The sequence below is a fragment of the Ovis aries genome, chromosome 5 (genome assembly GCF_016772045.2).
Source record: "Ovis aries strain OAR_USU_Benz2616 breed Rambouillet chromosome 5, ARS-UI_Ramb_v3.0, whole genome shotgun sequence".
In the NCBI taxonomy this organism is placed as follows: domain Eukaryota; kingdom Metazoa; phylum Chordata; class Mammalia; order Artiodactyla; family Bovidae; genus Ovis; species Ovis aries.
Window position 1 is genome coordinate 4,253,998 of NC_056058.1, and position 27,432 is coordinate 4,281,429.

Sequence of the window (27,432 nt, forward strand, 5' to 3'; positions counted from 1 at the left end):
GGGTACACACAAAAGGCTCAGCTTCGCCCTGGCCCCCGGCACCCCCACTCTGCACCTCCACAGCCCCTGTCGATGTTCAGGCTGCACCTGGAAGCTCACCTGAGTGGTCTGTGCTGCTAAGGACATTTGCAGTGTCTGGGGATATTTTCAGTCGCCACTACTGCAGGGAATGCTACTGGTGTTGGAGTGGAGGCTGGGCATGTGGTGGCGCTGCTCAGCACCCCACAGTGCACAGGGTGGTGCCAGCCCACACATCAGGGTGCCAAGGCCAGGACGCCCTGGGATGAGGTTTGTGACACAAACCAGCGTGACCTGAAGGGAGCAGGGGGCCCCTCCGACTCTGCCAGGCACTCTGCCCTGTGTGCATCAGGGGACTTGGCTGTGGGCCGGAGGGAAGGCCAGGTTTCTCCGCAGAGACCCAGGTTCAAACCTGGGCTCTTGTGAGATCATGGACCTCCGTTTCCCACTCTGGGAAATGGACATGCAAGTTCTAGTCTTTCTGGCCTACTGGACAATCACAGAGGCGTGATCCTTCTCATACAACCTCCAAGGCCAAGGCTTCTGCACTCAAGAGTATCTCCTGCAGACTCTGGGTCCAGGCAGGTGGCCCTGAGTCTAGTCCAGGCTGTGGGGGCTCTGGAGAGAGAACCCTCCCATTCTAGAGATGCCAGCGGGACTGCAGAAAGGGTCTCATCCCCAACCCCACGTCAGCCCTGGCTTATGAGGAAACTGCTTCTTCTTTGATAATACCTAGAACCTTCAGGGGCATGACAAAGGGTGGGGAGAGAAGACTGGAAGGTCTGAGCATGGCTGGGTGGAGATGTGTGTGTGTGTGTGTGTGTGCACGCGCGTGCACACGTGTGTGCCCGGGCACTGTGTGTGTGTGTGCCTGGGCAGTGTGTGTGTGTGTGTGTGTGTGTGTGCGTGCCTGGGCACTGTGCTAAAGCTGCTTGGGGATGCCCAACACGGTATGTGTGAGCTCTTGTGTGTGTGTGGCTGCACAGGACAAATCCCACCGGGCATGTTCAGCTACTGGGGCGCACACGCTTGGGCACGGGGTGAAGGGCGGGATGAGTGAGTGGCCCTGTCCCGCCCCTGCTCTGTGTCCCATCCACTGGGCCAAGTCCGGGCCTCAGTATGTGTGCCCCTGGCCTGCACCCCATAAGCCCAGCAGAGTCAAGGGGGGGGTTCTGGCCTCCGCAGGTCTGCACCGAGGCAGGGGCTCCATCTCCCCCTAGGCTCCCACAGGGACACTGACGTCAGGACCCGCCGGAAGACGCCCTGACGGGTGGCCTCACCTGTGAGGATGATGTTGGGGATGCTGCTGTGGCTGGGGTAGCCGAGCTGCTGCGTGTCCGGCAGGCTCCCGTGGCTGCCTGTCAGGCCCATCATGGCTGCCTGGGAGTAGTTGAGTGTCGAACCTGGGCTGTACAGGCTGCTGGAGCTGATGGCGTTCTCCATCATGTTGAACTGCTCCAGCTGGAGAGGAAGCACAGGGGTGTGAGCCAGCTCCCCCAACGCTGGCCGGCCAGCCTGTGGCTGTCCGGCCCACCCACCCCATGGGACGCCCAGCACACCCATGCTGGGGGCTGCCAAGCACGAGTCGCCCTGCCTTCGGGTCTCCCCATCTCTGAACCTGCCTGGGCTGGCCAGCACAGGGCCCCGTCCGAGCGTGTGGAGATGGATGGATGGATGGATGGTTGAAATGAGTGAACAGCTCCAGGTAGCAGTCCACCCTTCCCATGCGCACACCCCCTCCACCCCGGGGTCCACGCAAAGCCAGTGCAACCTCCCGGCAAACCCACGTGCACGGCCCACACCAGGGCACCGCTGTCAGCCACTGCCCATCCCTGCCAGCGTCCGCCGCCTGCCCTTCCTCCCCCTCTGTGGGCGGCCTCGCTTTTCGGGAAGGGTGCAGACACGGGGGGCCAGGCCAAGCCACCCCCTCCAGGGCCGGGGCCGCTGCAGCCTGGGGAGCGGGCCGAGGAGTGGGCGGGGTCTGGCGAGCGTCTGCGGTGGGCGCCCGCTCACCTGGTGGGACAAAGCATTGGCCTGCCTGGCCGCCATCTGCTGCTCATAGAATGAGTCCCCAAACACGCCGCCCAGGGTGGAAGAGTGCTGCAGACGAAAGAGAGGCCCGCTGTCGTCAGGGCTCCCAAACCAGGCAGCGGGGTGAGGCCGCCGGGGGTGGGGGTGGGGGTGGGGGCGGGGGCGGGTGCGCCCGCGGCCGGGCTGCACCCAGGCCTGTCCCCCAGGGCCTCACCGCCGGCCTGGGTTGGGAGAAAGGGGAGGCCTTCGGAACTTCCTGGAAGATGCTTGGAATGTGAGAAGCTGATCCTGTCCATCTCAGGGCCTCTGGGAAAGCCCATGCCCCCTGCGATGGAGGGGTGCACGCCTAAGCTCAGGACGACTGTTCCTTTCCACCACCTGATCCCGGGGGGCCTTTGCACCCCAACTTCCCTCAAAGTCCCATCCCATCTCCTCTCTGTGAGCCCATTTTCATCAGATGGAAGCCAAGGGGCCACAGGGCCCAGGAACCCCTTGTGACAGCCCAGAGGAAAATGTGTGATTGGGGCAGGGCGGGAGGGGCTCTGGATTTCCAGGACGCAATGAGTACCTTGTCAGACAAGGGAGACACGGGACAGAAGGCAGGCCACACATGCGGGCAGGAAGGCTTCACACAGCAGGACGAGACAGGTACACAGAAGGCCCTGCCCCCTGGCCCCCACGGCTGAGAGGGCAGCAAGCCCCACTCCTGTTTGCCCAGTGCCAGCTGGGGCAGAGGGATGGGGCTGCTGGGAAAGCAGCAGGGAGCTCCTGCCCACTCCTGAGATGCTGCCAGCGAGGTGGCAGGAGGGAGTCTGGGGGTACGTAGAGAGGAGCAGAGGCGGAGCTGTGTGCGTGGCCAGCTCACAGCACAGGCAGCAGACCTGGGGAAGCAAGTCCCCAGCCCAGCACGCGTCCAGGTCAGAGTCTTCACACACCACAGACCCTGGACCTCCTCCCTTGGAGTGCCTTGTTCTAGAAAGGTCCCCATATTCTCCAACAACTACCAAAGCTTGACTCTCAGGCCTCCACTGCAAAGAAGTTGGTCAGAAAACCAGCAGCCACTCTGAGTGTCTAGCGGGCTGAACACAGAAAAGGGACAGCCGGCCATGTGGAAGGCGGGGCGGCTCCTGGGGATGGACATGCCACTAAAACACCACAGAAGAGGTAAAAGCGCTAACGGAGTAAGGAGGGAGAAAAGCTAACGTGGCAAAAGGCCACCTCTGCCCTAAAAATCACCGGCTTCAGGTTTGGAAAAGGGGGCGGTGAGGCTGCTGGAGGCGGCAGGTGACCACCTCGGCTGAGGCCGGGGGCATGCCTCTCCGGGGCACCTGACCCTGCGGCCCGGTCCTTGGCCTCAGAGAGCCCCAGCGCACACACAGGAGACCCCAGATTCTCTTGTAAAGCTGCCAGGAGGGTCTGCCAGAAAGGTCTGCTCAGAAGGAACCAGAGAGGGAATGGAATGGGCCCAGTCCCAGCTGCCTCAGGTTCCAGCAGCAGCTAGACAGGTAAGACATCCACACAAGGGCAGGCGTGGCAAGCCGGCTGCCTCGTGCCGCCAGGGGAGATGCTGGCTGGGCTGGGAAGGCGGGGGCTGACCCGGGCCCAGGAGGCTGATGAACGCCTCCTCTGAGATCCAGCTTCAGTGGGAAACCCTGTCTGCCTTCTGCGACGGTTTGCCCCCAAGCAAAGCCCCTGAATGGGGCTGAAGGGCCTCCCAGGGCCATCTTCACATCTGAGCGAGCAGCCTTCTTCCCCTGCTGGCGCACAATGGATGAACAGACAAACGGACACACAGACACGGGCGTGATGAGACAGCAACTTTCTCTCTGCTCAGGACGGACCACTCTGGTCCAGGCAAACCTCTCCCAAGAGAGATCTGTTCCACTGTAACCTTCCTATGCCGCCTCATGCACGAGAAGGGCCGCTACTCAGAGACCAGCCCAGGCAGGCTGCCCGCCCTGGCTTCTCCTGCCTGGAGCAGCGTCTCCCGTTCCCACAGCCCTCCAGCATCACGTGACAAGACCAGACGCAAGCACGCAGAGCCCACAGGATGGACGGGGAGCGTGCGGACACCAGGCTGGCCCTCGGCGTGCCCTGAGCTCACCGCGCCTTTCCCGTCTTCTGCAGAGCCAGGGGAGAGTCCCAGCCCCTGGCTGCCGTGGGTGGTAGAGTGAGAGGCCCTCTTGTGTCAGTGAGCCTCAAGAACAGCCTCAGGTCCCCCCAAGGGGAAGGCCACTGTCCTGACACACAGGGCCTGGCTCGGGGCGTGCTGAGAGCCTGGCAGACAGGGAGAGCGGGGCACGCCCCCCACGGCCCTGCCTGAAGGAACAACCCCTTCTGCTCTGCCCGGGAAGGATGAGACGTCAGGGACTTGGGCGCTGCAGTGACTCCTGAAGTCTCTCGACTTGGTGACATTTTGGGGATGGGGTGGCCGGGTCCTGGGGAGGCTTCACTGCTATGGCAAGAAGCTTTGGTCCCAGATGTCAGCTTTTCAGGAACCCCTTACCTGATGGCGGGTTCTGGACAGAATGCAGCCCAAAGGGGAGCAGCACCAAGGGGGATTCTGAGGAACGTGCGTGTGTGTGTGTGCGCAAGTGTGCATGTGTGTGTGTCACAGATCATCGGGGAACCTGCGTGTGCGTGTGACTGGGGACCTGTGTTGTGTGGGTATGTGTGTCAGGGATTGGGGACCTGTGTGTGTGCATGTGTGAGATTGGGGACCTGTGCTCTGCGTATGTCAGGGAACCTGTGTACGTGTCAGGGAACGTGTGTGTGTGTGTGTCAGGGACTGGGGACCTGTGTTGTGTGTCTGTCAGGAAACCCGTGTGTGTGTGTGTGTGTGCGTGTGTGTGTGTGTGAGGGATCAGGAACCTGTGCTGTGTGTGTCAGGGAACCTCTGTGTGTGTGAGACTGGGGACCTGTATTTGTGTGCCAGGGAACCCTGTGTGTATGTCAGGGATCGGGGACCTGTGTGTCTATGTGTGTCAGGGATTGGGAACCTGTGTGTGTGTGCGTAAGTCAGGGATCAGGAACCTGTGCTGTGTGTGTGTGCGTGTCAGGGAACCTCTGTGTGTGTGCGTGTCAGGGATCAGGAACCTGTGTGTGTGACTGGGAACCTGTATTTGTGTGCCAGGGAACCCGTGTGTGTGTCAGGGATCGGGGACCTGTGTGTGTGTGTGTGTCAGGGAACCCCTGTGTGCGTGTGTGTCAAGGAACCTCTGTGTGTGTGTGTGTGTGTGCGTGTGAGGGAACCCGTGTGCATGTGTGTGTATGTCAGGGGACCTCTGTGTGCGTCAGAGATCAGGAACCCGTGCTGTGTGTGTGTCTGTGTGTGTGCATGTCAGGGAACCCGTGTGTGCGTGTGTGTGTCAGGGATTGGGAACCTGTATGTGTGGGTCAGGGAACCTCTGTGTGTGTGTGCGTGTGTGTGTCAGCGATCGGGAACCTGTGCTGTGTGCGTCTGTGTGTGTCAGGGAACCTCTGTGTGTGTGCATGTGTGTGTCAGCGATCGGGAACCTGTGCTGTGTGTCAGGAAACCTGTGCTCTGTGTGTATGTGTGTCAGGGAACCTGTGCCGTGTGTGTGCGTGTGTCAGCAATCGGGAACCTGTGCTGTGTGTCAGGGAACCTGTGCCGTGTGTGTGCGTGTGTCAGGGATCGGAAACCTGTGCTGTGTGTCAGGGAACCTGTGCCGTGTGTGTGCGTGTGTCAGCAATCGGGAACCTGTGCTGTGTGTCAGGGAACCTGTGTGTGTGCACGTGTGTGTCAGCGATCGGGAACCTGTGCTGTGTGTGTGCGTGTGTGTGTGTGTCAGGGGCCAGGGTCCCCTGCGCTGACTTGTATGAAGGGAACCTGATTTAACGGACACGCTCTAGTCCTGCCTGCTGTCAAGGGTGAGCCTCGGGCTCCTCATTCATGTGAAGAGGACGAGGACCTTGGATGGGCCGCCAGGCCACTCAGAGAAGCTTCCCAGGCTGGAGGCCTAGAGGTGAGAGACACACCTTCACAAGGGGTGGAGGGCACTGAGAAGCAGAGCCCCCGCACAGGCTGGCTGTCACTCAGCTGTTCCCCAAAGTGTGGGGAGCACTCCCCCACCTGCAGAAGCCTGGAAGCAGGAGGTCTTGGGGGCAGACATGGGCAGGGACGGAGCACAGGCTGCTGGAAGCCTGCTCCGAGCCGCACGCTGGGGTGAAGCTGGCACCGGTGTCACTGACGTGAATGGGGAGCCCGCCACCCAGAGCGGGGGCTCAGCAGACTCCAGACGTGCTGTGGGAACGTGACAGCTCTAGGGGGAGGGTGCCTTCTCCTTGGCCACTGCGTAGGATGGCTGCGCCTCACCGGTCCCCACCCCGATGGAGTGAACAAGATGGGGTGGAGTGAGACAGGAGGCACAGATGCTGGACAGGTGCACAGGGGCCACGCTGGGGGCGCCAGCCAGGCTGGAGTTGGGGGGGGAGGAGGGGGCGGTGTCCCTTACTTGCGGGGAGCTCCCAGGGGAGAAGCCTTGATTGGAGACGGGCGAGGTGGGAGACTGGTTGGCTGGGGAGCCGGCGCTAGTGCGGTACTGCTGCAGAGCTGGTGCCTACGACGACAGACACGTCAGGACACTCGCAGGGCCCTGGGCCTGGCCTCCCGGGCCTGGCTGCCCCCGGCCCAGTGCCTGGCGAGGCCCCCACCCTTCAGGCAAGCAGAATACCGGGCATCTGTGGGAGGGCACCTGAGCCCTGGGCCGGAAAGGGGCCCGGCCTCCAAACCCAAGTCTGGGAGGGGTAGGAGCACACGGTCGGAGTCCAGAACCCAGCCTCTCAGAGTTGCCTTGGGGGCTATGGAAGGGCAGAGGGCTCGGCCTCTACTCAGCAGGTTTAGAGCACTCACACGGAGGCACACCAGCACCCACACACACCCGCACACAGCTGTGCACACACCCGCACACACGCTCGGGCAGGGAAGGCCCCAGGCGAGTGAGACGCCTCGCGCGGCAGCAGCACTGGGTGCAGAGGAGGGATCCTGGTGCCCGGCGGCCACTAGCACCCGTGTTGCTTGGGACCGGCCCTCTGGGTAATGCACAGACTTCTAAAGGGCAGCCACCTCTTCACTTGAATGACAAAGGGTCTTGGCGTCTCACCAGACCCCTGGGGGCCAAGACCCGCTAGGCCAGGACCTGAATCTAGTCCCTGCTCTGGTCCCACTCAGGGCAGCCCTGCTGTGGGTCTCTCGGCAAGCTGCTTGACCTCTCTGAGCCTGCCATTTAATGAGACCCAGCTGGCTGGCTCAGGGCCCCCTAAGTACTGCGTCTCCTTCATTTCTTCAGCGGCCCGAGAAGTTTGGAATAGGGGTTGAGCCCAGACAGGGCAGGGGGCTCATGCAGCAGGGTTTGAGTGTCCGAGACACAGCATGGTCGCTTGGCAGTGACCAGCTCAGGTCTTCTTGGGGTTGGGAAGATGAAAATGATCAGAGGGACATTCTCCTCACTTGAGCGGGTGTGTGGAAGCTCACAGAGGCCGCCCCTGGAGCCCGAGCCCCGAGCGTGCCAGCTCCCGTCGGGGTGGTGGGTGGATTACCCCACTACAGGGTCCTGATTCGAGAGCTTGGCTTGGATACCCCATGCCTCCACTGTCCCTCCAGCTCCACCGCAAGGTTCTGCCACTGCAGGGTGTCATGGGACGGGGTGCCCCAGGCAGCTCCACCATCAGAGCCACCCTCGTAACTGCTGTGTCTCTGCCAAAGGCAAGGTTTGGGTGCAGTCCCGTCCTGGGGACCCCTGAGGTCTACCCTCTGAGCGATCAGAACAGCTTGGAGGTGTGAGCCTCCCCCTGTTCGGGGACCTGCCGGCCCTGTCCGGCCCAGGAGGCTTGTTCTTTACAGAACACACAGTGCTCTGATGACATGCACCCTGGGGCTGCTGGCCATGGGCCAAGTGAGCAGGGAGGGCTGGCTGGGCCCCCAGCATGCGTCCGTTTCTCTGAATGTGGCCAAAGGTAGCTGTCACCACTCCCTTCCCACCAGGGCAACCTAAATAAAAGTCTGAACAGACAAGAAGGTTTGCAGGTGCTGTCAAACCGCCCCCAAAGCTAGCATTTGTTACCCTGCGCCTGGTCCCAGGCAAGGGGGTCCCACGACCTGAGCTGCAGACCCTGGGCCCAGGACACCGTGCTGTAAGAACCGCAGAATTGGTTTCACCCCTTCTATTCCTCCCAGGTCATCTCTACCACTCTGGCTCCTGGAAGTCCATTCCCCAGCCCCTGCAAGCTGTGTGCGCCCTGCCTCTGAGGAAGCCTTGGGTGGGAAGGGCTGAAGGGGGCATCCAGGCCCATGGGAGAGGGACACAGGGTGGCCCATGCCGCGTGAAGTTTGGGGCACCTGACCCTGCTCATGAATCAGTTTCCCCACCTCTGTGAGGAGGACAAACTTGGCTTGAGGACTTCAGGCAGAATTCCCCATTGAGCCCCTGGCCACAGACAGCGTGTGCCTCTGCTCCGACCCCTGGCCAAGCTGGCCTCAAAACAGAGCCTCAAGGTGGCTGCAGATAAAGCCAGGAGCCTTGATGCTCCCCCAGCCCCCAGGTTCCTCCTGCACAAGCCCCTCCCGCCCCAAGCCAGGCCCCTTCCCGCCTTACCGAGGCAATGTCGATCCCCATCGGTGACTGGCCCGCGTTCTCTGGGGGGGACTGGGGGAGAGAGGACGGTACCGTGACCGCGAGCGGGGGCAGCTGGGGCCCCCGTGTCAGGCTGGCACTCGGCATCAGGGAGCCGCCCTGGGGGAGGCCGACAGGCACCTGCGGGGGCTGGGGGGGCGGCTGCTGCTGGGAGGCTGGCGGCGGGGGCGGCGGGGGCTGAGGCTGGGGTGGCGGCGGCTGCGGAGAGCCCGCCTGGCTGAAGAATGCGTAGGGCAGCTGCTGCTCCAGGGACAGGGCGTCCATGGCCACGGCCTGGAGGGGGAGGAGGGCGTCAGGCAGGAGGCGCGCTCAGAGGTGGGGGCCCCACAGCCCGGCGCGCGTGGTGGCGAAGCGATGGACGGACCAAAGGGCGTCCCGACTCTGGACTGGGGCAGCAGCGGCTGAGTGGGCAGGCCTCCCCCGAGGACCACGGAGGACGGGCTGCCGCTGGGTGGGCCTGCCCCCAGCGAGGCTTTCTCCCCACATGCCAACAGGGGCACCAGTTTCCATATCTGCAGACAGAATCCTCTCCTCCTCCCGCCCTTTGAGCTGGAGCTTCCCTGCTGTAGGCAGGCATGGGGCGTACACTGGGGAGCTCAGTGGGGAGCCAGCACCTGGCCCCTGTGGAGTCCTGTAAGGGGAAGGAACCCCCTCTAAGCCACCTGCAGCCAAGGGGAGGCTGGTGAGGAAGGCGCTGGCGCGGTCACTGGGCAATGACCAGCTCTGGGCTCCCTTAAGAGTTGGAAAGAAGAAAACAACCAGAGGGAAGTCTTTAACACTCATCCACCCACATGGGCAGCTCCCCAGGCAGCCAAGGGCTCCTGCCTTCTGAGGGAGACTGGAAGTGTCCAGGGCTACAGGATATAAACGCTAAGCGGAAAGCCTGGATTCCCATTAGCCGGTAGGCAGTTTGTGAACGGAGAGGAGTTTTCGAAAGAAGGCAGGCATCAGGGGTGGGGCGTGGCGGGGAAGGGAGATGAGGCTGGGGTCCCCCAGATGGAGAGACAGAAGACGGTGCCATGAGGAAACATCCTCGGCTCTGGCTCCTGATCTGAACAAGAACTAGATAAGAGGCTCTTAACCTGGTGGGAGAACAGGGCCCAGGCCAGGCATGGGAAGATGTATTAACAGAAGAACTATCGTTAAATTTCATCTTAGGTGGACAAGACCATCAAGGTCATGTTAAAAAAACACACACACACACAAAACATTATCTATTAGGGACTATAAAACAGTCAACATGGAGAAATTCCTCAGAACACACAAACTACTAAAATGGACCCAAGAATCTGGAAAAGGAACTCTGAGTATCAAGGGAGAAGTCAGATCAGGCACCACAAACTTTCTAATGCAGATCCGTTAAGACTGCGGCACCTACACTGAATTCTACCAAACATTCCAAGAAGTAACATCGATGCTTCTCGAACTCTTCAAAAAACACAGAAGAGGAGAGAATACTTCCTAATGTTTCCAGGAGCCTGGGCTAAGTAAAAAAGATAAGATTCCAACTGCAGAAATAAGAAAAGAAAGGGGGAATGTAACTTGACAGAAATTAAAAGGATTATGAAAGAGTGGGCTTCCCTGATAGCTCAGTTGGTAAAGAATCCAACTGCAATGCAGGAGACTCTGGTTCGATTCCTGCAACGGGAAGATCAGCTGGCGAAGGGATAGGCCACCCACTCCAGTATTCCGGCCTGGAGAATTCCATGGACTGTATAGTCCCATGGGGTCGCAGAGTCAGACACGACTGAGCGACTTTCACACACACTGCCTACAAACGGGCTTCCCAAGTGGTGCTAGTAAGTAAAGAATCCGCCTGCCACTGCAGGAGACTCAAGAGATAAGGGTTCAATCCCTGGGTCAGGAAGATCCCCTGGAGAAGGGAAATGGCACCCCACTCTAGTACTTTTCATTGGAGAATCCCACAGACAGAGAAGCCTGGTGGGCTGCAGTCCATGGGGTTGCAAAGAGTCGGACAGGACTGGGTGACTTAACCCACAGACACTGCCTATGAACAGCAACGTGCCAGCATGGGGGACAACCTTGATGAAACGGACCAATTCCTAGACACAATCTACCCAAGAAGCAGGTGAAGGAAACCTGGTAAAGAAAAAAAGACTCTCTAAATATAACATTTTGAGAGTTGGGACATGCCAACGAGCTCCTAAAGAAGAGACTAGCATACTAAAGAGTGTCCAGTCACACAGGCACAATCTATCAGCCGAGATGAACCCAGGGGACTCTTTGAAAATTAGACCACAAAAGAGCAAAAAAAAAAAAAAAAAAGGAAGATTTTTAGAATTCTGCTCCCTGAGAGGAGCCTAAAGCCTCCCAGAGAGGCACAGTTGGGCCCCACCTCCCCTGCCCCACTGAGCCCTCGCACCTGAGTGATGGGTGACAACGGGGACAGGGTGGGCGACACCTGCTGGGCCTGCTGCCGCCTCGCCTCTGTGCTCAGCGACAGTGGGCTGACGCCGGCCGGCCGGTGCTGCGGTGAGGAGCCAGGCGTGCTCAGCCCTGAAAGGGAGGGAGGGTGGGTGTGACGCCAGCCACTGGGATGCGGGCAGGAGGCACTCACACACGAAAGGTCACTGCTGAGGACAGCCCATTCATTCAGACAGGTACCAGCAAGCGCATCCGGATCGCCAAACCCGGGGTACCCCCTCTGAGGCCCTGGGGCCCTGACCTGAGGCTCCCCCAGCGCGGCACGGGCTCCCACCTCCAGTGCTGGCCAGCACGCTCCCCAGTGATCCTGCCATCCCCCCAGGAGGGGCGTGTCCCATAGGCCCAGCCAATCAGCACTTCCCCCGCTCTGGGCTACCATATGATTGGCTCCTGGATGGACACATGACCAGGCGGGCCAAACGAGATCCTGCCCAGGGGCCTTTGATGGAATTCCAGGAAGGGAGGTCGAGTTGTGTGAGGGGTAACCACGAGGGAGCTGAGGGGCAGAAATAGCACCTGAGCCCCAGAGGCAGCCATGCTGGCACTTCCTGGTTTCAGGAGACAATGAATCCCCTCCCTTTTCTTTTTGCCTAAAATAGCTTGCGTTTGATTGGCTCCACAACCAAGCCGGTCTTGCCTGATGCTCCATTTTCTTCCTGAACCTCATCGTTCTCTTCCTCATCCCTCCCCGGGACTGCTCCTTCGGATAGCTCTCCTCTTGGCCTCTGCCCACAGAGGGCACATCCACAACCTTCTCCTCCGCCTCCCACGCACTTGCCACACTGCAGCACCAACCCCACTACAGTGACCCCACTAGAATAACTCAGTTACTTTTATCTGTTTCCCGCTGGAGCGCTCCAGGTCGCCCCTTCCTTCCCTCACTCTGGCCCCCTCCCCCAGCAAGCTGATCCCTGGATGTGTCTGTTGTGAAGGAGCCAAGCGAGGTCAGGTTCAGTGTGGCAGCAGCTGGGGCCTGCTGGCTGGTCTTGGGGTACAGGGCCGGGAAAGCACAGGCCCCCTGACGCTCGGAGCAGGAGGGGTGCCCTAGGGGCCTGGCCTGATGCCCCCAGACTGTTTCCTTGTCCCTTCCAGTTCACCGTGAGGCCCCAGTGAGGCGCTGAGCAGGCTTGGAAGACAGTCTGGCTTGCAGTCAAGGCCAGGTGAAGTTGCCTGACTCACCAGGGGAGCTGGGCCCAGCCCGTGGAGGGCACCAGATCAACTTTATTCCAGCCGATGAGGTGGCAGGTTCAAGGGTGGATGAGGGTACAGCCCGCACACACTCCGGAAGGGAGATGACAGGCAGCCTTCCCTCCAGCCCGAGGCAGCTGTTCGCTGGGGCCGTGTCATCGGTGCAGGGCGAGCCCAGTCATGCCTGCACTTCCCTCTCAGATGCCCTGGTGGCTCCACTCAGCTGGACCCCGAGGTGGGCGGCGGGGCTGACACTGCAGCAAAGCCCCCGGGGGCCAGTTTTCACACAGACCCTGGGCCCAGAATCAGGCTGCTGCCAACACAGCAGAGTCAAGGGAGCCATGCACAGAGGCCCGGGCGGGTGGCGTCTGGAAGACGCCCGCTGAGGGCGCCCTAGAGTCAGGACCCTGTGCTGCCCCCTCGTCTTCTCCAAGCATCCAGCACTCCACTCGTCCAGCAGGCCAAGGGATGCTTGTTGCCCTCAGCAGGAGCGGATGTCGGGAACTGATACGCACGAGAGGCAGATGCCAGGGGTGAGTAGGCTGGAGGGACGACAGGGCCAGCAGAGGCCTGCCGCCAACCAGAGAGCTCAAGTCCCTCTGAGGTGCAGGACCTTGGCCCACCACACTGGGCCTGATTCTTCCAGTGAGGCCCGAAATCCAGGTTTCTACATGCATGTTTGAATGTCCATTCAAAGCATCACACACACAGTCGGAGGCCAGCCAAAACACACTGGGCGGTTAGGCTGCCCGCCTCTAACGTCTGTGCTGAACACAAGGGAGGTTTTTAATCCTCTGCCTGGCTGCAGTGAGCTCCGGGCCTCACAGGAGGGCAGGCACCACCCCCGAGACACCGGCTGGGCCGAGGGGAGCCTTGCTGCTGAATTCCTTCAGACAACCTGGATCACCTTTGGGAAAAGAAGTGGGGCCAGCTGGCAGGCAGGCCAAGCGTGGGCAGGGAGAGCTGCCAGGGGAGGGCAGGCTAGGTGGCGGGAGCCTGGCCTGGAGGCATGTAAGCCCTCTGTGCGGGGCTGGCTGGCCCCAGAGGTGTGCTGTGAGGGAGGACCCCAGCCTGCCCACCTCCCACGCACGGGCAACGACTTTAGCAAACGTGGAAGGAGAGAGAGGGGCCTTCTTCTTCCTCCCTGTCCTGACTGCAGGGTGGGCCGGACAGGCAGGGGGAGGGGGCGGGCTCCACGTGTGCCAGGGGCCGGGTGGCTGCTCTGCTTGATGTAAAACGCGCCAGGGAAAACGAGGCCTCGGCCAGGCAAGCTGCCGTGGAGTGGCAGGTTCGCAAACAACCGAACACATGTCAGACATTACTGGGCCGATGCGCCGAGCCAGGCAGGCTGGGGTGTGGGCCCCGCTCGGGGTCTGCACTCGGTCCTGCATCTATGGTTTTCACATGTGTTGTGTTTTCTGTGCTTGTTTAGACTCAGCTCTGGCTGAAGTGCGTGGCTCCTAGGCGAGTGCTGGGGCTGCGGGTGGGGGCGGGGCTGCCAAGGACCCTCGGGCAGAGGGGGTGGTGCTCTGGAGGCTGCTGCAAGGCATGAGGAGAAAAACAGGGGCCAGGAAACAGTGAGCCGGCGTGGGGGGCCCACCCTAGCAGCCCCAGAGGCGACCTTCCAATTTCTCGCCTGGCACAGGCATGTGGGCACTGCCCACCCACTGGTCTCTTGCAGGGCCCAGGATCTTGGGGTCCCCTGAAACTACTTGTTTTGTGTTCCGGGCCTTCCCTGGAAGAGGGGGACAGGGGCATGGCCAGGGCAAGTGTCTTCTGCCTGATGGCTGAGCCAGCTTTTCGCTTGAACACCTAGGGAGCGTGTACCGCCCTCAACAACCCTCACCTGCCCCCAGCCCTGTCCGCATCAAACCCAGTAATGACTCCGGGTTCCTTGCTCTCCTTCACTCCCAACTCCACCTGGCTGCAAGGCTGGCCCACTTCACCCCGAAACCTCTCTGCACAGCTGCCCACGGGGCTCCGCCCTGGCCCAGGGGCTGCCGCCCATTCTTTACAGTCGGCTTCCCCAGAGGAATTGCGGCCAATGTGAGTCTGAGTGTGTGATTCTCAGAAAATCCTGCGTGGCACCGCCCAGCAGGGGGGAGCGAGGGGTGGAGGTGCAATGGGTCTGTGGACCAGGTGAGCGTGGGGCCCAGGCTGTGGCTCTGGGGCTGAAGGAGGGCATGATGAGGTGGTGCTTATCAACCACTGAGTCCCAACACATGTGGGGACACGTGTGAGTCCCCATGGCCCCTCTTGCCTGTCCCGCCACCAGGCTGCTGGGGGACTGCCCCTTCTCCCTGTATGCAAACCCACACCAGCAGTCAGCATGGGTCCAGGGGTCACAGCAAGGACGTGTGAGATCAAGGCCCAGCCCAGGGGATGATGAGAGCAAAGCAGTGACTTGACAACAGCTGGGTGAGGGCGGAAAAGCCACTCGGTGTGAGACGGGGCAGGTCATGCAGGGGGTCAGGAAGCCTGCAGAAGGGAGAGCGGGTGTCTGGGCAGGGGATGGGGGGGAGGAGCTGGAGGGGGGGGTCTCTGGGGGAGGGGCAGCATGTGCCAGGGTGCCCTGTGTAAGCTCACTGGCTGGAGAGGAGTCGGGGTGGGGAGCAGGATTAGGGGGCTCCCAGGGGCCTGAAGCTTTCTCTAGGAGGAAACTGGAGACCTGTGCAAGGGCCTGACCAAGAGAGTCGCGAGCTGATGGCCATTCTGGGTGGGGGAGGGGTGGGGGACCCAGCACGTGGGGGCCACAGAGGGGAGTCTGGGGTCCTAAGTCACAGGGGCACAGTGCCACTGGAAGTCCTCAGGAGAGACAGGGCCAGGGTGGCACTGGGGGTTTCTGGGACACTGGGACCGTGAAATATCCTCAGGGATGGATGGCTGCGCAGTATGGAGAGGTATGGAGAGCTGGCCGGGCTGGAGTGTCCTAAGCTGGCAGTCACAGTGAGGCACGGGGAGCGGGGAGGGAGGTGAGAAGGGGGAGGGAAGCGGTCGGGGCAGGGCGAAGAACGGATCAGGCCTGTCCCTCGATGAGGGGGGCACATGGGGAAAGCCTGGCCCACTCCAACTCCCTGAAGCCCCCAATACGCCCTAAGAACCGTGGTCCAATCCCTGGGGGCATGTGCCTTCCCCGCCCCGGGCCTCCGCCCAGATGCCCTTCCCCTTGGGTCGGCCTGGCAGCCCCAAATCCCCACGGTGGACTCTGCCCTCGACCCCCATGAGCTGGCTCAGCCCTCACTCACACACAGATGCGCGCGCGCGCCATCCTCACTGGAGGGGCAGCCGGGTCGGGCAGGGGCGCCCGCCGCCCGGCCAGCTTACCCTGGCCGGCAGCACCGATGCCCAGGTGCGTCAGGTTGGCTGCCAGGTTGCCGGTGCTGCTGGAGCTGCTCAGCGCGGGGAAGGTGGGCTCCTCGGGGTCCAGCGGGGTCGGGAGGGGGGAGGGGAAGTGGATGTTGGTCAGGTCAGGCAGGGAGCCCCCCGTGTTGTGGGTGGCGGGGATCAGGGCTGTAGTGTTTTCCTGGTCGGCAGATGGAAAGATGCTGGGGGGAAAGGCCAGACAGAGGGGAGGTGAGCTCTCAGGACGGCGGCTGGCCTGTTCTCCCCCAGAAGCTGTGGTGGGGGCAGGAGAAGGCTGGTTACGAAAAAAAAAAATCAGCAGGTGCAAAATGACACCCCACAATGAGGCGCTGCTCTGCTGGAGAAACAGCTACCAGGAGAAACAGGAAGAGGCTGGTGGCTCGGGGCTGGGGGGAAGGGCTTCCCACTGACCAGAAAGGGGTGTGTCTGAGGTGCAAGGGTGCTGGGGCTAGGGAAGGGGCTCCGTCATCTGAGGCAGGCAGGGGCAGGAGTGTCCCCCAGCGTGGGGCTTGCTGGGTGGCCGCCAGCAGCACAGAGCCCTTCTTATCAGGAGGTATGGCCTCATGAGTGGATGGGAAGACCTGGGGTTGTCCAAGCAGCCCTTGGTGGCCTTGGGCACACAGGGTGGGCCCTGCTGAGACTTACTTGATTCCAGGAACCTCGCAGGACTTGGGCCTGGGCCCCGTCTGAAAGAGAAGACAGCAGAGCCTGAGCCGGCTTCCTCACATGCACTGCGCCCCTTCACAGTATGGCTGACCTCCCTACAAGGGCTAAGAAGTACTCCACAAGAACTGAGTTTACTGGGACTTCCCTAGTGGTCCGGTGGCTAACAATCCAGTGGCAATGCAGGGGACACAGGTTCGAACCCTGGCCTGGAAACTCAGATCCTACATGCCATGTGGCAACTAAGCCCATGAGCCCTGGAGCCTGTGCCGCGCAACAAGAGAAGCTACTGCCGTGAGAAGCCTGCATGCAGCGACAAAGACCCAGCGCAGCCAAAATTCAAGACTAATTTAAAAAAAGAAGAAAGTGTAGTCTCAGATAAAGAGTATATGGCCCCAAAGGACAGGAGGAGGGGCTGCCCCAGACATACCCAGGGGCAAACCAAGAACTGTGTGGAGATGGCTTTCCTACAGCCCCCTCCCGGGTTCACTCTACCTGGTAAAATGGGCATGGACCAGGGGTGGTGTGGTCCCGTCAGAGCAGGCACTGGGGAAGCAGAGGAATCCTGCCCACTCTTCACATCCAAATCCCCTGGGGCTGTACCATGGGTGTTGGCAGCCAGCGGGGGGGCAGGACCACTGAAAACCCACCCAGGTGCCTGGAGGCTAACACCCTACGTCACTCCTGAATCAAGGCAGGAGGGGCTCTGGTGGCAGAGGCTCCCGCTGCTCAGAGTCCCTCTGTCCATGGCAAGGAAGGACATCACAGGGAGAAGCCTCAGGAGGCTCAAACCGGATGCCACAAATAACATGGAAGATGCCGACCACGCCCCCTGCTGACCTGCCTTCCAGTGGCATGGGGGCCTGAGCTGTGATTCCCAAGGGGACCCTGCTGCTGGTGTGCTCCCTGGCCCACGCTGCCCGGGGATGGACACTGTCGCTGCCCTGCAGACCAGCCCCGGGGAGAGGGTCCCGGAGAAGCTCTGCTTCCTCTTCCTCTTCTGTGAACCCAGGACACTATCCAAGAACCAAAGGCTCCAGGCAGGGTCCCTAGACTCTCGTCCAAGGACAAAGAAGGAACTCTCTTCCGCTGGCAGTGGACATGACTGGGCAGAACCTCGCATGCCAGCAGAGGGCTCGGCTGAGTCATGTCCCCTATTCGTCTCTGCCTCTCAGGCCCTCGGGCACACACTCCCAGTATTCTTTAAGGATTATCAGACAAGAACGTGGACACACCGGCAGAGGGCTAGGCCTGCCTTCCACGCGCACAGCCAGTGAGCTGGGGGGTGGGGAGGAGGGAAGGCCCAACTACTGGCAGTGATTGGGGCACCGGAGGGGTGGCATGTGACCACCCGGCGTTTAGCCCCTGCAGGGAATGCCGGAGGAACGGGTTTCTACTTGGCCATAGGCTCCTTAATTCCGTGAGTAAACACTCGCTTCATTACCAGATTATTTTTTTGCAAAGTGCTTTGACAATGACTTTTTCTAAAGAGTCTTTTCAAACGCATTCCACGGATGTTATGGGATCCTAATGGATTTCTAAACAGTACGAAGAATTCACCCATCACCCCCCGTCCCACCCCCAACGAATCCACAGGAATTCCTTTGCTGACATCGTCACAGATGCATCGTCTGGTTCCGCGGCAGTTAAAAGGAGTGCCCCCAGATGCTGGGCGCGACACCCTCCTCTCACTCCCTTGCTGCTGGGGCTCCTTCCCTCCCCAGCTGAGACACTTGCCATCTTCGCTGGCTTCACAGCAGCAGCACATTTGGGCAGGTGCAGGGACCCCGCTCTCCTTACTGACGCACCTCTCTGCAACTAGACATTTCAGTTACTTTTTCCTTTGGGTTGTTAGAGTTTCAAAGGTTTTTACCGAGTAGGAAAATCATGTGTTCCTCAGGCAAAACTGGAACATGCGACGGGTCAAGAGAGCTGGCCACACCCGCGCGTGCATCTCCCCAGGGCCTGGTCCAGCACATCCAGGGATCTGTGGGCGTCTCTGTGTGTCTTGTGCCTTTCTAAACAGCTTTATCCTCCTCTTTCTGCACACCAGTTTTCTCACAAGTCTCTCATGCCTTTAGATCCCAACTCACACACACAGAGCTTTCCACACGAGGGCCTGAGGACAATTTCCTTACAGCTCCCCCACTGGCAGACAGTCAGGCTGTTTTCAGTTGATTTCAGAGGCTCTGAACACACGCCTTCATGAGCACAGTGCTGTCTGCTTCATCATCCCCATCATCCCCCTCTGAGTTCCTGAAGGGAATGAGCGACCTGAGTTGCTGCCCCTTTTACTGCAACTTGACCAGCAATAGGTGTCAATTCTTTTTTTTTCACATTCAAAATCGCCTTAGTGTTAAATGCATTTTTGTTCTATTCAAATTCTTTGAAATCTATTCATGGCACAGATTCTATCTTATCACCAGATCTTTTTGTAGGCTGAAACTGAGAAATTTGTTTCTGGACCTAGAAATAATACAGAAATCTCAATCCAACTGGGAATTCCAAGCAGACTCTGTACTGCAATAAAAGCTCCAATTATTGTGCAAATAAACAGAAGTTTATGTTTAAAGAGGACGATAAATGACGATAGTTATCCAATACCATGGGTTAGTAGAATGACCACAGGCTAAGAATTATGTAGTGTAGGTCCTAAACCCTAAGTATCTTCACAAGCTTGCGCACATCACCTAACCTCCCTGGCTTCAATTTCTTTTTTAATTGAGATATAATTGGCATATATTATATTAGTTTTAGGTGTACAATGTAATGATTCTATATTTGTATATACTGCACTGAACACCATAAGTCAATAGTTAACGTTCATCGGTACATGTAAAAACAGAGAATGCTTCATGAATCTGCCTGTCATCCCTGAATAGAAGCCATGTTAATCTTCTCTGCATTGTTCCAATTTAATACACGCTATCAAAGTGAACATGGATTTTAATTCCCTACATGGTTTTTCCCAGTGTTAACAGGCCTTCTGTTAGTATTCAAGGCCTAACAGGTTAAAGCTAAATGAGGTTTGGGGAATTCCCTGGCAGTCCAGTGCTTAGGACTTTGTGCTCTTACTGCCAAGGGCCTGGGTTCAATCCTTGGTTGGGGAACTAAGATCTTGCATGCTGGGAAGCAAAAAAACCAAACCAAAACAAAAAAGAATGAGGCTCACATTTCAGGAAAGGAGATGTTCCCCCAACATACTATTTCACCATCTTCACTTGGGTTGTGCTTCTAAAAAGGAATTCTTAAAAGGTCAGGAAGGGAAGCCACTTTCAAAAGCGTTTAGGCTCTTACCTTCTTGGTGTCCCATCCTTGCTTGGAAAGATTCTTGTCCGTCTCTGATGCGGTCTCCTCCATACCCGGGACTGTTAACAGCAAGACTGGGGTGGGGCGGGGTTGGAGGAGAAGCAGAAAAGGGATCTTTGCAGCCTGGCAGTGGTACCAGGTGGTTCCCAACACACAGAGCCCCAACTGTGACATGACTAACTGCCCCAACAGTAACTTCTGGGGATTGTACTAAAGAACAACAGAGCTTCATTTTTTAAAAGTTAAAAAAAAAAAAATCAGAGGACCTGTGTTTTAAAAAGAACTGAAACTGAAAGCTCTGGAGCTCAGGGCATGTGTGCCTGCTGCCCCTCACAGGGTCCACTCAGGCTTCCGAGGCCTCGAGCCGCAGAGGACCGCCGAGCGTCTCTCCCAGGAGTGGCTGTTTTGCCCCATGTGCCCCACCTGCAGCCCTGTGGACACCGGTCTCCTCCTCTGGGCTGTCAGCACCCAGAGGCTGGGCCCCTCGGGGGGTCCTGGCACCGAGCCACAGAGCTCAACAGAGGCTGAGGCCCACCCACCCGTGGCAGCTACGGCCCCGTGCATGACCTGCAGGGCTAACCGGTCCTGGGGGAAGGAGCGGAGAAAGGAGCCAGACGGCATCACTCAAGGCCCTGGAACCAGCTGCACCTGAGGCTCCTCTCCTTAACCCTTTCAGGTAAGGTGAGAGCAAACACTTTATGAGAGCCAATTTCTTTATGCCTGTTGAAGGCTGCTTTTCACCTGGAATAGCGGGATTAGGAACCTAGCCAGATGGGTTAATTCCTCCTTCTCAAAACCTCGACGAGGGCATGGGAGGTCAACCAGGCTAATCCTACACTCTGTTTCTGCCTGGGCCCCTCCCAGAGGAACAGGAGAGGTGATGTGTTTCCCGCCCCTGACCCCAAGGCCAACAGGACTCAGAGTTGCCAGGGGTCACAAAGAGTCCCTGGGAGGGCAAAGTCCACTTGTCCATGCCAAAAGCCCAAGCCTCTGTGGGGACCTCCCTCAGGGTAGACCGTGCTCTCTAAGCTCCCTCCAGCATCAGGAGCAGGAGGGCGCCACAGGCGCACTCTCATCCACCCAGGAGTCTGGAATCCTTGCTTTATTATGGAGACATTCCCTTCCGCGATCTCACTGCTGGTGCCCAATGAGCTGGAAAGCTCATATGAGCAGGGTGCCTGCCAGCCGAAGGGTGAAGTTCTGGTGTCCATCCTCCTCCTATCAGCAAAATCTCCCCGGTATGTTTACATACTCACACAGTGAAATGCTACCAAAAAGGTGGGAAGCATCTGGACATCAGCGTACAAGATTCACTCTCTGGTTTCAGGGTCCTGGAGCAGGTCAGGCCCACATGGGTTTTGAGGGCTGGCCTCACAGCATCACACTGCCCTCTCAGGGTGTCACTGCCCCAGTCTTTAAGATGCCGTGTACCTTCCTGGAAGGTCCCAAGGACACTGCCTCCACACCTGGCTCCAAGAAAGGACCAGGGCCTGGGTACAGATCTGCCCCAGCTAGAGGTGTGTGCATGACCAGAGTGCACCTCTCTTCCACTCAGTATTTCAGGACGGACCTTAGGGACCAAGCGGGTTCTGAGCATCAGAGTCAGGAAACGATCCAGTGCGAAGCCAGGGACTGAATGGTACCTGAAGATGAACGTCTAGCCCCAGCTGTTGGTCATGGGCTGATAAAAGCTCCTTCTGCTTGGGCTTGCTGCTCCCAACATTTGAAAGAATCTGCAAGGACCCCCTAGACTGTGAGGTCTTACCCTGAGTCCGTCAACAGAAGCCAGTGTGAGTTCACTGGGACTGTTTTCTCTGCCCAGAAGACCCCTACGCATCCCTCAAAATCCAGCTCAAGCAGCGCCATCTCTGGAAGTTTCTCTGAACTCATGTTATACAGCATTGGCTGAGTCTTCCTTCTTAGGTCCGTGACCTCTGAGGGCATAGTGGCCACCTACTGGACTTGCCTGACCCTAGGAAAGGTGCCGTGGGCTCTGCCGATACCTCTTTTCTGGTGCGCATCCTGGGACCCACCCGTAAAGGGCTCTGGCTGGGTGGGCGTTATTGTGCTCTGGTGCAGGGCGGAGTCAGAATTGGTCCTAGGGGGAGGAGAGAAACAGTGAGACTCAGGCCCAAAGGGGACAAAGGGAGAATCTTGGCTCCACTCCACCCGGGACCCACACGACAGAAGAGGGTGACAGGTGTGGGACATTTTTGTGAGCTGCGACCTGAGCAAAACCCTGAAGAACCACAACAGTGACCATGGTTTTCGCCTGCAAAGCCCCTGCCCGTCCCTGCCCCTCGGACGGGGCTCTCAGCTTTAGGCAAAGGGTGGTGCCTTCATGCTGCAAGCCCGAAGAGAGCAGGCCTGCCGGTCCCACAGCGGCCATCACAGAGGCCCCACCAGTGACAAATAAGCCAAGGAAGGTCTTGCTCCAGCCAACCCAATGCTGCCCAGCACCCAGGAGGGGCTCCAGTCTCTGCCCCAATGACACAATACGCCTTGAGCTGCAGATGCCTGGAGGGAGCCTGCCTAAGAACCCAGAGGCAGCCTTGGGAAGCTGGGCCGACACACAAAGGGCAGGACCAGCTGCACCGCCACCATGGGGGTGAGAGTAAGAACCATGCGCACCCAACAGGAATGTCCCAGACGCTGAGAGTGACGTGGAGGAAGCCTGGCTTAGGGCCAAGAGCAGACGACAAAGGGCGGTGCTGTCTCTGACCCTGGGGCTGGATGAGCAATGAGGAGCTGGGGGATCCTGCCCCCCCCCCCACCAGCTGTGTGTCCCTGAGCAAGTGTTCTGACCTCTCTGTGTTCTTATGCCTAAAAATGGGGAGAATAACAGCCCCAACTCTATAGAGCTCTGTGTGTCCTACATCAGTTGACATGTTATTGACTGGAGACGTTATCAACGCCACAGGCATTCGTCTCTGCAGAAATCCCCTGGTCAATAATGTGTTAATGTATGTGCTGGTTGAAACAGGACCTAGGCTATGACTACGTGGTCATAAATGGTGGGCATTTAACTGTGTTACTCAATTACATATATTTTGTGGGTTTTTTTTAACAGCTTGCTTACTTTTGACCTTTGTTTCCTGAAATCACCTACATATATTTTTTTGTATATCTGTACTAAAATAAAGTTTGCCTTTTTAACCATTTGTAAGTATACACGCCTGTGTCTTTAAAGCATACTCATGGGTGTGCCCATGTGTGTGTGCTAAGTAGCTTCAGTCCTGTCTGACTCTTTGCAACCCCATGGACTGTATCCCACTAGGCTCCCCTGTCCGTGGGGATTCTCCAAGCAAGAATGGTGGAGTGGCATGGCGTGCCCTCCTCCGGAGGATCCTCCTGACCCAGGGATCAAACCTGTGTCTCTTATGTCCCAGGCACTAGCAGGCTGGTTATCACTAGCGCCACCTGGGAAGCACCGAGTACATTAACACTGGTGTGCAAATATCAACTGTGTTATTGAGGGTATTTATATTAGCTATATTGCTGTTGCTATGTCTTCCTAGATGATGACATTATGGGTTTTTTAAACCTTCTACATGTATCTATTTCCCTGATTTTCTAGTAATATATAGTACTGTTCCAGTCACATTTTCTATGGCTTTTTGGGAATGTGGGAAACAATCATAATGGCACATTAAATGAAATAAAGCAAGTGACAACACTGCATATTCCATACAATCCCAACTTTGGTAAAAAAAGAAAAGAAAAAGAAAGTTATAAATCAGAGAAAGGAAAAAAGAATCCCTGGAAGACCCCAAAACTGTGACCTCATTGTTACAGGGATAGAGCTGATTTCTAGAGTTTTGCCATTTTTAAGGGACTACATCTTGGTTTTCCAAGCACAACCACGATGGAAGTATTGCTTTGTTTCCAATGAGAGGGCTGGGGGTTGGTTCTGGGTCACTGACCTTCTCCAGCTGGTGTCCGCAGGTGGCGAGAGGTACACGGTGCCATATGGGCAGCTGTCCACGTGCGTGTGAGTTAAGGGGATGGTGCTGCTGGCTCAGGCCCTCCCTGAGCCCCAGGAACCCTGCATGGGCCAGCCCGAGAAGCCAGGCTGCTGGGAGGCTGCGAACAGCTGGGGCCTCGGGGCGGGGGGCCTTTCCTGCCTGGCTGCGAGCAGCCCCCAGGGTGCAGCCCCGTCCACCTAGCACTCAGCACTCACCCCCTGCAAGCGCACGTGCGGGCTGCGCCCCTTCCAAGAGAGGCCTCAGCCGTGAAACAGGGGCCCGTGGGGGCGGGGGGACTGCAGGGAGTCTAGTTCAGCTGACCCCGGCCTTGACTCTTAATTCTGGGCTGACGGGGTGGCTCCCGGGGCCCCGAGCGCTCAGTCTGGGGCCCAGCTGCTCAGGCTCCCCCAGCCTGTGGAAACAAGAGGCAGGAAAGAACAGCCTTCTCTGTGCTCAAGAGCTGGGCTTCCCAGGAGCAGCCACTCGGATGCTGGGGGCGGGGGAGGCTGGCTGGCGAAGCACCAAGGGGCAGCCAAGTCGGTGGGGGGTTGGATGGGGGGATTCTTGACAGTCTTCTCTGCTTGGCCAAGGTGCAAAGGCAAATTTTGTGTCTTCTGATAGCCTCCCTCTGACCTGTCTGGGTCCGGCTCAGGCTCAGATCCCCCTCAGCCCCCCTGCCTTGGCTGGGCTGCCCTCCATGTGGCGCCCGGAGGGTTCACCACCATGGCCCTGACGTGTGGATGCCCGGCTCACAGCTTTCCTGGGCCCCCTGCCCAGGCAGGCGTCTGAGTGCACCCTCCCAACGCATCCCAGGCTGTATGCTCCAGGGGTCTCTTCCGTTTTCACTGTGCTCCCCTAACCCCCCGCCTGGCTGAAGTCGCCTCAGCTTGCACTGCCTCCTCCAGGAAGCCTTCTGGGGTTGCCATGTGATTGTACGCCCTTCCTGGTGCTGCCCAGTAGCCCTGGAAGACTGGACCCGCCCTGATTCCATCACGGTGTGGGCAGCAGGCCGCGCTGTCGCTGAAAGCGGTCCCCGCCTCCATCTCCACCCCCACCCCATCCCCACTGCCCACATCCTCTGGGAAAGGATATCTGCCTTCCGTGTTTGTCCACTGACAGGGGTCGGCGATGCGGGGAGCCCAGCCGGCCACGCTCCCGGTACACTCTGTCCACTAGCCCATGGTGCCGGGTAGTTCGGCTGGTGTCCAGGCCCGAGGACTGGAACGGTGTCTGGGGGTGGGGAGGGGACCGATGCAGGGAGGGAGGAGAGGAAGAGAGGGAACAAGAAAAGAGAGGAACCCATACCACGGTTATCCGCTGTGATCCGAGATTTGACCCCCCAGAATCTGACCTCAAGGTCCCCCCAACAGCCCCCCCCCCACCTCTGGAGATACCCTTGGCTATTCCAGATGGGCCTCCTTTCCTCTGGGGCCCCTGCCCCCAGCCTCCGAGCACTGTGGGGGGGGTGGCAGCGAGCCGGGGGTCCCAGGCTCCGGGGCGGCAGGCGTGCAGTGCGGCCGGCATGCACGGGCCAGGCAGAGCGGTGCAAGCTCGGGGCCTGGTGCCGGCTGGGGTGCCAGGGTGCAGAGGGCCCCCCTCCAGCCTCGCCAGGTGCAGACGGGCCTCCGCCCTCTCTCTCCGGGCCTGGCCGACCTCCTCTCCCCACCTACGTCATCCCTGGAGGGGCCTGCCAAGAGACAGCCCCAGGGCTTCCAGCCCAGGACGTCAGGGGCCCACCTGGCCAAGTTCTGGCTCCCTGGAGGCTCCTCGGCGAGCCTGGGGCTGGTCTTGATTGAGGCTCGACCCCCGCGCACCCTCCCCCACGGCCTTGTCCCAGCTCCACCGGGAGCCAAGTGCAGGCGCGCTTTCCGGAGCCCTGGACCACAGCTTGGCCGGACGGGGCTCCCTTCCAGAACCTGGGGCTGGCATGAGGCCCCCGGTCAGGCCCTGCTCCCACCCCGGAGGTCCCCAGGAGCCTGCTCTCCACCTGCCTTGGCGCCACGGGGCCCCCACACCATCTGACGGGGGCAAGACTGGCAGCCGTAGACTAGCTCTGGATGCAGCTACCGGCCCCCTACCCAGCCATCTGGCCCTTGGGCCCTTTCTCTCTTCTCTGCGCAGCCAGGCGAAAAGCAATTTCCTTGGGAAGCCTGCTCCTGGCGGCCTCATCGCTCTGCCCCACCTGTCCGAACACCTCAGCTAGCACTCGGGGCTGACTGCTCTCCCTGGCGCCTGGGGACCCGTCTTTCTTGGACCCTGCCAGCTTGGGTCTTTATGTGTTTCTGCTTCCAAAAGGCTGCAGGCCCGGGAGACGGCAGCGACCTCACCATCCAGGCATGGGAACCAGAGGGCACAGGCCGCTCATCTCCTCCCAGAGATGCCTGGAAGCCCAGAGGGGAAACTGAGGCAGCTGAAGCAGAGCCAGAGGCAGAGAGCAGCTCAGACCAGCCGCAGCCCCGCTCGCCAGGCCGAGTCTAGGACCTGCGCACGTGTGTGTGTGTGTCTCAGGAACGAACCCATGCAGCGTCGGCGGCATGCTTGGATCCCCAGGGCAGGGGCCTCTGGACGCGCCCACACGCACGTCCCCGGACCGGGGGGTGCAAGGCAGACCTGCTTCTACTGGCGGAGGCGCCACCTCCCACGGGGCCACGAGGGCGGCCGCACAGGAGTACCTAGCGCCCGCGCACGTGCCGGGGGTGCCGAGACCTCAGCCCAGGGGCTCATTTACCAGAGAGACAGGAGCCGCTGCCAGAGCCTCCCCCAGAAATCCGCTGGGCTGAAAATGCAAAGAACCGAGACTTTGAGACACTCCTGCCTCGCCTGGTCCCCCAGCGGGAAACCCAAAAGGCCCCCCTTGGCCCTCGGGGGCCCTACGGTAGCCCCAGACCAAGCTTGGGGTGCCCAGAGAGACACACTCCTTGAGGAAGGAAGGGATGGGGAAAACAGAGGAAGGGGCGAGTAGGGAGGAGGGGAGAAAACCCACCAAGCGGGGGCCCTGGCCAAGATGAGCAAGACTGCCTGGTGCATGTGCTCTGACGCAGAGGCCATCGGAGGAGGCCCTGGGGACTGAGAGCTGAGCCAGCTGGACCCCGAGCCAGCCCGTGGGATCCGGGGCCCCGTCACATCCCCACAGCAGTGCGGGAGGAGCACAGCTGGGGAACGAACGGGACTGAGCTCCCTGCGGGGCCGACCCAGCTCCGCCTGGCCTGTCAGCACGCACACGGACGTGGCTGTTTCTGGGGCTCTGTCCCAGCCACGGGACAGGTGTGTGGCCGCTCAGTGGACCTGTCGCTGCAAAGCCCAGACACCATGCTGGGGGGTTGGGGGGCAGGCAGCTCTCAGCCTGGCTCCTGGGCCCCCCATGCCCCTACTTCTTCTGCAGATCAGGGTAGAGGGACCGGGCCCAGGGGGAGAGGCAGGCGATGGGCCTTATCTCTTCTTATTTACGATAAGGATGTGCGCAGCAGCTACGCGGCCTGCGGGAGCCGCGCTGTGTGCGTCTCTGCCAAGAAACGTTTGCAGACAAGTGGGGTCAGGCCGCGGGGCGTCCTTCTGAGAACTGCTGGGCGTGCGGATTAGTGAAGCGGGACGGAGCCAAGCCCCAGAGGCCCTGAGCGGTTCCCGCTGCCGCACAGCCGGCCAACAGGTGTAGCGGCTGCCGAAATGCTCACCGCCAGACCTTGGCCTTGCTGCGGGGTCTGCTGACTGGGGACGGGCAGGGGGGATCCAGGAGAGGCCTGGCCAGGCCATCCCAGGGGAAGGAGTGGGCAAGGGGGGATTTGCGGCAGGGGGCCAGG

At 59.6% G+C, this 27,432-nt stretch overlaps 1 protein-coding gene, 1 long non-coding RNA gene and 1 other non-coding gene across 13 annotated transcripts in view; all 3 read right to left on the reverse strand.

Moving 5' to 3' along the window:
• The window catches only part of CRTC1 (CREB regulated transcription coactivator 1), an 84,931-nt gene that overhangs the window by 5,355 nt on the left and 52,144 nt on the right, over positions 1-27,432 (reverse strand). For 2 of the 11 annotated variants that reach the window (XM_027969381.3, XM_060416196.1), the window contains exons 3-14: positions 26,364-26,411; positions 24,728-24,865; positions 23,594-23,655; positions 21,674-21,768; positions 19,659-19,744; positions 16,344-16,384; positions 15,660-15,880; positions 11,086-11,219; positions 8,664-8,975; positions 6,525-6,629; positions 2,032-2,118; positions 1,299-1,479 (exon numbers count right to left, since the gene is read on the reverse strand). In XM_027969381.3, the coding sequence (XP_027825182.1) occupies positions 1,299-1,479; positions 2,032-2,118; positions 6,525-6,629; positions 8,664-8,975; positions 11,086-11,219; positions 15,660-15,880; positions 16,344-16,384; positions 19,659-19,744; positions 21,674-21,768; positions 23,594-23,655; positions 24,728-24,865; positions 26,364-26,411 (1,510 nt within the window). The remainder of the gene's footprint in view (positions 1-1,298; positions 1,480-2,031; positions 2,119-6,524; positions 6,630-8,663; positions 8,976-11,085; positions 11,220-15,659; positions 15,881-16,343; positions 16,385-19,658; positions 19,745-21,673; positions 21,769-23,593; positions 23,656-24,727; positions 24,866-26,363; positions 26,412-27,432) is intronic. The other 9 variants (XM_027969383.3, XM_027969384.3, XM_060416201.1 and 6 more) reach the window with 9 other exon arrangements.
• On the reverse strand, positions 3,854-6,518 carry LOC132659860 (uncharacterized). Its single transcript, XR_009600777.1, has 2 exons — positions 5,618-6,518; positions 3,854-5,565 (listed from the first exon to the last, which is right to left on the reverse strand). It is a non-coding gene; the product is annotated as an uncharacterized LOC132659860 (long non-coding RNA).
• LOC114115060 (U6 spliceosomal RNA) lies at positions 19,199-19,300 on the reverse strand. The gene has a single exon (XR_003589563.1). It is a non-coding gene; the product is annotated as a U6 spliceosomal RNA (small nuclear RNA).